This window comes from Alosa alosa, chromosome 22, assembly GCF_017589495.1.
Source record: "Alosa alosa isolate M-15738 ecotype Scorff River chromosome 22, AALO_Geno_1.1, whole genome shotgun sequence".
Lineage (NCBI taxonomy): Eukaryota > Metazoa > Chordata > Actinopteri > Clupeiformes > Clupeidae > Alosa > Alosa alosa.
The window spans coordinates 15,134,335-15,141,834 of record NC_063210.1 but is presented as its reverse complement, the minus strand read 5'-3'; the positions used below and the strand labels follow the sequence as shown (position 1 = coordinate 15,141,834).

Sequence of the window (7,500 nt, the reverse complement as noted above, 5' to 3'; positions counted from 1 at the left end):
CTGTGTTTCTTCCAGGCTGTCAATCATTCGTTCATTTGCTTTTGTGTTTTCTTTCTTTCTTTCTCTCTCTTTTCCTCTCTTTTTTCCCCACATTCTTTCCTTCTTTTAGACTCACTGTTGTCAATCACTTCTTTAACTTTGACCACCTCTCTACCCCCCCCCACACACACCTCTCCTCCATACACCACCCCTCCCAGTTTCCGCTGAAATCAGATAGGGTATCCACCAGAGATTAAATGTTCACTTTATCCCTTTTTTAAGCATATCTCTTAATTTCCCTATTGGCTTTTCCAGCGCAACAGCAGCAATGGGTCTCGGAAAAAAAAAAAGAGATGTTGTATAAATTAAATCTCATCTCCTCATATCACTGAGTTATTATGAGTCACTTAAAGTGATCTGTGGAGAACAAGACTGTTTTTTTTAAATGTTCAACCTCAAAGGTGTAAACAGTTATGGACAGAGTAACGGTCGGACGCTGACGCACCCGCAAACGTGTTCCGCAGACACAAAACAATCTCGACAATTTCCTCCTGGGTGCTCGAAACTTGAACTTGAATCTTGATTGCAGTACACTGTTTGTTCTTTAGAAATGTAGATGGGTTTTTTTTCACTTCTTGTTTTTCCCCGGTGGGAGAGGGGCTGTTACCCTCCAGTAGAAGTCTTGAGAGAAATGGAACTGATCTCGGTTCAGCCCGATGAGCAATATTGCGGTTGGGGCGTTGGGATATGTGTGTGTGTGTGTTTGGCTCAGCGTTACCCCCCGTGTACACAGAGAAGCTTATTAACTCTCCCACCTGAGCGGGATTGTGTGCCCACACAGCAGCAATGGTAAATGTGCTGGGAGAGATAGCTGAGGGCAGAGAGAAAGAGGGAGAGAAGAGGGAGAGAAAGAGGGAGAGAAAGAGGGAGAGAGAGAGGGAGAGAGAGAGAGAGAGGGAGAGAGAGAGGGAGAGAAAGAGGGAGAGGGAGAGAGAGAGAGAGAGAGGGAGGGAGAGAGAGAAGGAGAGTAAGAAAAGAAAGAAAGGGTGGGTGGTACACTATGTCCCTGACTCAGTCAGGTGTAAACAAGAGTTAACTTTCGGCAGATATGTCGGGCTCAGTCTGGGAGAACAATGGCAGTTTGGCCACTAATAGAAGTTCCTACTCAAGGTTTAAAGTCAACACAGACTTCCTACGAATGTGCTAAGCACAACACACCTTAGACAACCTGTGTTGGCCAGCTATGTGTGTTATCTTAAGCTAATTTGGGCATTTTTATTCATCTGTTGTTAAAGAGGCAATATCATTCATGTGTAATTAAGTGAATAATGTATAATGTGTATAATGTGTAATTATGTGAAATCTGCTCCAACCACTTATATCTCTATCTATAAAACAGGAGATTGTTGTGGAAGCGTAACTCCCATTATACAGAAAGACAAAGAAAAGAGGAGAGAAAAGAGGAGAGAAAAAGAGGAGAGGGATTAGTTAGTTATGGTTCAGTTCCTGTAACAGGATCTTCTTCAGGGTCTTTTCAGGGACAACACCCACAGCTCACCCTGAGCAAAGCAGTCCGCTCGCCGCCCCTCACGCTGTGGCCCCTGAGCTCACCCTGGGACTCTCTGCTGCCTCCACAGGCGGCACTGAAGAAGTACCAGATGGAGCACAAGAGCAAAGCAGAGAGCCTGGAGAGGTGCCAGGCCGAGCTCAAGAAGCTGGGTGGCGCGCACATTAGCAGCAAGCAATCTGCCTGGCACGGAGACAAGGAGATGCAGGTGAGTCAGTGTGTGTGTGTGTGTGTGTGTGTGTGTGTGTGTGTGTGTGTGTGTGTGTGTGTGTATGTGTGTGTGTGTGTGTGTGTGTGTGTGTGTGTGTGTGTGTGTGGTGTGTGTAAAGCTTGAGGGTCGGGGGCGCTTGCTGCTGGGTCGACAGACAGCCTGTGACAGACAGCTGAGGGTTGAGAGGGCGGTGATGTGGTGATGGTGATTGCGTGTGTGTGTGTGTGTGGTGGTGGTGGGGGTTGGTTGTGCATCAGCAGTCTGGTCATGCTGAGAGGCCGGTCAGATGGTCAAATTTATGCAGAGCAGGATGATGGAGACTTCTGGTCTTCCCTGTCGGGGGTGAATTTGATGGATTTGTTGGCAGATGACAGTCTGCCTTGCTCCTCCAAAGAGTCTGTGTGTGTGTGTGTGTGTGTGTGTGTGTGTGTGTGTGTGTGTGTGTGTGTGTGTGTGTGTGTGTGTGTGTGACTTACACATTCTTCTGTGCTAAGGAATTAAGCCACTGTCTGTATGGGTGTGATCTTTAGATGTCTCTATCAGAGACACTTCTCAGCAGCAATATGACCTCCAGCGCTTCAGCCTGTGAGTGTGTGTGTGTGTGTGTGTGTGTTAGTGGCTGGCACATCTGAGAGCTGAGTCAGCCCTTGATAGGATTTGTGCATCTGTTGTGTGCTGAAATCCACTACTGGGCACTCAGGTGTGAATATGACCTGTCTTCTGAACATCCTGAACGTTGTGGATGCGCATTCACCGTCAGGCGACGCTGCGACAGATGAAGTATTGCGTGTGTGTGTGTGTGTGTGTGTGTGTGTGTGTGTGTGTGTGTGTGTTCATTAAGTTGAGTGAGTGAGTGAGTGAGTGAGTGAGTGAGTGGGAGAGTGGGAGGCCCCCTTGCTGTGCAGTGTCTGACATCAGCCCAGTGGAGTTAACGGAGCTCGGAGAAGAGGCAGAGGAGGGGAGGAGAGGAGAGGAGGAGAGGAGGAGAGTGGAGTGGAGGAGAGGAGGAGAGGAGGAGAGTGGAGAGGAGAGGAGGAGAAGAGGGGAGAGGAGGAGAGGAGGAGAGGAGAGGAGAGGGTAGAGGAGGAGAGGAGAGGAGAGGGAGGAGGAGAGGAGGAGAGTGGAGTGGAGGAGAGAAGAGGAGAGGAGAGGGGAGAGGAGGAGTGGAGGAGAGGAGAGGGGAGAGGAGAGGAGAGGGAGGAGAGGAGGAGAGAGGAGAGGGAGAGGAGGAGAGGAGGAGAGGGAGAGGGAGGAGAGGAGGAGAGTGGAGGGAGGAGAGGAGGAGGAGGAGTGGAGGAGAGGAGAGGAGGGAGGGAGGAGAGGAGGGAGGAGAGTGGAGTGGAGGAGAGGAGGAGGAGAGGAGAGGAGGAGAGTGGAGGAGAGGAGGAGAGGAGGAGTGGAGGAGGAGGAGGAGAGGAAGAGGGAGGAGGAGAGGAGAGGAGGAGAGGAGTAGAGTGGAGGAGGAGAGGAGAGGAGGAGGAGAGGAGAGGAGAGAGAGAGAGAGAGGGAGAGAGAGAGGGAGAGAGAGAGGGAGAGGAGGAGAGAGAGAGGGGAGGAGAGAGAATATATAAGAAAAGAAAGAAAGGGTGGGTGGTACACTATGTCCCCTGACTCAGTCAGGTGTAAACAAGAGTTAACTCGGCAGATATGTCGGGCTCAGTCAGAGAACAATGGCAGTTTGGCCACTAATAGAAGTTCCTACTCAAGGTTTAAAGTCAACACAGACTTCCTACGAATGTATACACAACACACCTTAGACAACCTGTGTTGGCCAGCTATGTGTGTTATCTTAAGCTAATTTGGGCATTTTTATTCATCTGTTGTTAAAGAGGCAATATCATTCATGTGTAATTAAGTGAATAATGTATAATGTGTATAATGTGTAATTATGTGAAATCTGCTCCAACCACTTACATCTCATCTATAAAACAGGAGATTGTTGTGGAAGCTGTAACTCCCATTATACAGAAAGACAAAGAAAAGAGGAGAGAAAAGAGGAGAGAAAAGAGGAGAGGGATTAGTTAGTTATGAGTCTGTTCCGTAACAGGATCTTCTTCAGGGTCTTTCGGGGACAACACCCACAGCTCACCCTGAGCAAAGCAGTCCGCTCGCTGTCTTTTACGCTGTGGCCCCGAGTCACCCTGACTCTCTGCTGCCCTCCACAGGCGGCACTGAAGAAGTACCAGATGGAGCACAAGAGCAAAGGTGAGAGCCTGGAGAGGTGCCAGGCCGAGCTCAAGAAGCTGCGGCGCAAGAGCCAGGGCAGCAAGCACCCGTCTAAGTACGGAGACAAGGAGATGCAGGTGAGTCAGTGTGTGTGTGTGTGTGTGTGTGTGTGTGTGTGTGTGTGTGTGTATGTGTGTGTGTGTGTGTGTGTGTGTGTGTGTGTGTGTGTGTGTGTGTGTGGGGTCGGGGCAGCTGCTGGGTCACAGACAGCTCAGACAGACAGCTGAGGGTTGAGAGGGCGGTGATGTGGTGATGGTGATTGCGTGTGTGTGTGGTGGTGGTGGGGGTTGGTTGTGCATCAGCAGTCTGGTCATGCTGAGAGGCCGGTCAGATGGTCAAATTTATGCAGAGCAGGGATGATGGAGACTCTCTGGTCTCCCTGCCGGGGTGAATTTGATGGATTTGTTGGCAGATGACAGTCTGCCTTGCTCCTCCAAAGAGTCTGTGTGTGTGTGTGTGTGTGTGTGTGTGTGTGTGTGTGTGTGTGTGTGTGTGTGTGTGTGTGTGTGTGTGACTTACACATTCTTCTGTGCTAAGGAATTAAGCCACTGTCTGTATGGGTGTGATCTTTAGATGTCTCTATCAGAACCTTCTACTCAGCAATATGACCTCCAGCTTCAGCCTGTGAGTGTGTGTGTGTGTGTGTGTGTGTGTGTGTGTGTGTGTGTGTGTGTTAGTGGCTGGCACATCTGAGAGCTGAGTCAGCCCTTGATAGGATTTGTGCATCTGTTGTGTGCTGAAATCCACTACTGGGCACTCAGGTGTGAATATGACCCGTCTCTGAACATCTCTGAACGTTGTGTATGTGTATTCACTGTTTGTATGTGATACAGCACAGATGGCATGAGTGTGTGTGTGTGTGTGTGTGTGTGTGTGTGTGTGTGTGTGTGTGTGTGTGTTCATTAAGTTGGTGGTGGTGGTGGTGGGTGGTGAGTGGAAATTAGAGCCCCTTGCTGTGCAGTGTCTGACATCAGCCCAGTGGAGTTAACGGAGCTCGGAGAAGAGGCAGAGGAGGGGAGGAGAGGAGAGGAGGAGAGGAGGAGGAGAGGAGGAGAGGAGGAGTGGAGGAGGAGGAGAAGAGGGGAGAGGAGGAGGAGGAGGTGGGTGGAGGAGGAGGAGAGGAGGAGGAGGAGGTGGGTGGAGGAGAGGAGAGGAGAGGGAGGAGGAGGAGGAGGAGGTGGGTGGAGGAGGAGGAGGAGGAGGTGGGTGGAGGAGGGAGGAGGTGGAGGAGAGGAGGAGGAGGTGGGTGGAGGAGAGGAGGAGGAGGAGGAGAGTGGAGGAGAGGAGGAGGAGGTGGAGAGAGAGGAGGAGGAGAGGAGGGAGGAGAGGAGGAGGTGGGTGGAGGAGAGGAGGAGGAGAGTGGGTGGAGGAGAGGAGAGGAGGAGAGGAGGAGGTGGAGGAGAGAGGAGAGGAGAGGAGAGGGTAGAGGAGGAGAGGAGAGGAGAGGGAGGAGGAGGAGAGGAGGAGAGGAGTGGAGGAGGAGAGGAGAGGGGAGAGGAGGAGAGGAGTGGAGGAGAGAGGAGAGGAGGAGAGGAGAGGAGGAGGAGAGAGGAGGAGGAGGAGGAGGAGAGTGGAGGAGGAGAGGAGGAGAGGAGAGTGGAGTGGAGGAGAGGAGAGGAGAGGAGGAGGAGGAGGAGAGGAGAGTGGAGTGGAGGAGAGGAGAGGAGGAGGAGAGTGGAGGAGAGGAGGAGAGGAGAGTGGAGGAGAGGAGGAGAAGAGTGGAGGAGGGAGAGGAGGAGAGGGAGGAGGAGTAGGAGGAGAAGAGTGGAGGAGAGAGGAGGAGAGGGAGAGGAGGAGAGTGGAGGAGAGGAGGAGAGGAGAGTGGAGTGGAGGAGAGGAGGAGAGAGGAGGAGGAGAGAGGAGGAGGAGGAGAGGGGAGAGGAGAGGAGGAGAGAGGGAGGAGAGGAGGAGAGGAGGGAGGGAGGAGAGGAGGAGGAGAGAAGAGTGGAGTGGAGGAGAGGGGAGGAGGAGAAGAGGGGAGAGGAGAGGAGGAGAGGGGAGGATAGTGGAGAGTGGAGGAAAAGAGGGAGGAGGAGAGGAGAGGAGGAGAGAGGAGGGGAGGAGAAGAGAGGAAAGGGGAGTGGAGGAGACAGCAGCAGTGTGGAGATGAAAACGTCTCTTTGAATTACAGCCTGCAGCCTTCAGCCTCAGTGCATCTCACTGTAGAGGAAGATGAAAGGGGGAGAGGTAGAGAGAGAGATGGAGAGAGAGATGGAGAGAGATGGAGAGAGGTGGAGAGAGAGGTGAGGGCCAATACCAAGGCACAGTCATAAACCCCAAAATCTGGTGTCTGGTTTATTTGGTGGGACTCCTGTTAAATGCTTTTTCACCCAGTCAGGAGACCTGTGTGTGTGTGTGTGTGTGTGTGTGTGAGAGAGAGAGAGAGAGAGAGAGAGAGAGAGAGAGAGAGAGAGAGAGAGAGAGAGAGAGAGAGAGAGAGTGTGTGTTCTGTTTGTTGTGCCCTCTTTAGCAAATATCAGTTTTGTTAGCCTGGAGCTGCTGGACAGGAGTCTGTTTGTTTAGAACAAATGAATCACGCTGATGGTTTAGTCCCCGTGAATATACTGCCTCCGAGTTGTATTTGTTTGCTTTTGTCGATGTGTGTGTGTCTGAGTAAAAGAGAGAGAGAGTTGTTTTGAGTGCGTGTATGTTTTTGCCTGTGTGTGTTTACGTGAGTATGTGTGTGTCTGAGTGTGTGTGTCTCACATATATAGGTATGCCACACCACATTATATATATATTAGGGCTGTCAATCGATTACAAAATTTAATCGAATGAATTACATACTCCGTGTAGCCTGGCTAGCGCCACCACTTCTCAATGAGACGTGGTCTGGGAACCAAACGTTCATTTTCTCGTGTTTGAAAAAATGCCCAGATCCGTTTATTGGGTTACGGTTAATGTCTATCAAATATCGTCTGTGCATAGCTCATCATCGTCTTGCTTTCCCACCTGTTCTGTGATTGGTTCCCTATCTCAGGCGAAAATTTGCTCCATGGTCTCCAGGCTGCCTTAGCAGCGTGAATCAAATCGCGCGCCAGGCAGCATGGGAACACCCAGGCTATACTCCATGATTAATTAATCTAAATGCATCGCATACTGTATATAATTTTTGCTGTGAAAGTATTTTAAATATTTAGATTCAAATGAATCATTAAATAATTAGCATTAGTGACATTAAAGAGTTCAAAACTCTTCTATTATTTTTTCACTGTTCAAATAATGGCTATAATAATCTATGATATGACCTAATATGCTGAGGAAATAAATTCAAAAGCGATTTGGGAAGAAGTTTTTTTTCACGCATTTCAGGCCACAGATATAACTTATGGGACACAATGAAAATAAATGAACACTCCCCTCAATGTCAACACTATTTCTTTGCAATGATGTGCAACTTTTAATCAACACTTTATTTTTATCAACACCATCAGGCTGTTTTTTAAAAGTAAATGTTCCAATCAATGATCTAGGCAACACATTTTCTTTTCTCTCCTTCATTTTACAGTCTAATGGT

At 49.8% G+C, this 7,500-nt stretch overlaps 1 protein-coding gene across 5 annotated transcripts in view; it reads left to right on the top strand.

Moving 5' to 3' along the window:
• The window catches only part of baiap2b (BAR/IMD domain containing adaptor protein 2b), a 92,647-nt gene that overhangs the window by 53,765 nt on the left and 31,382 nt on the right, over nucleotides 1–7,500 (top strand). For all 5 annotated transcript variants that reach the window (XM_048233126.1, XM_048233128.1, XM_048233127.1 and 2 more), the window contains one exon: nucleotides 3,923–4,060. In XM_048233126.1, the coding sequence (XP_048089083.1) occupies nucleotides 3,923–4,060 (138 nt within the window). The remainder of the gene's footprint in view (nucleotides 1–3,922; nucleotides 4,061–7,500) is intronic.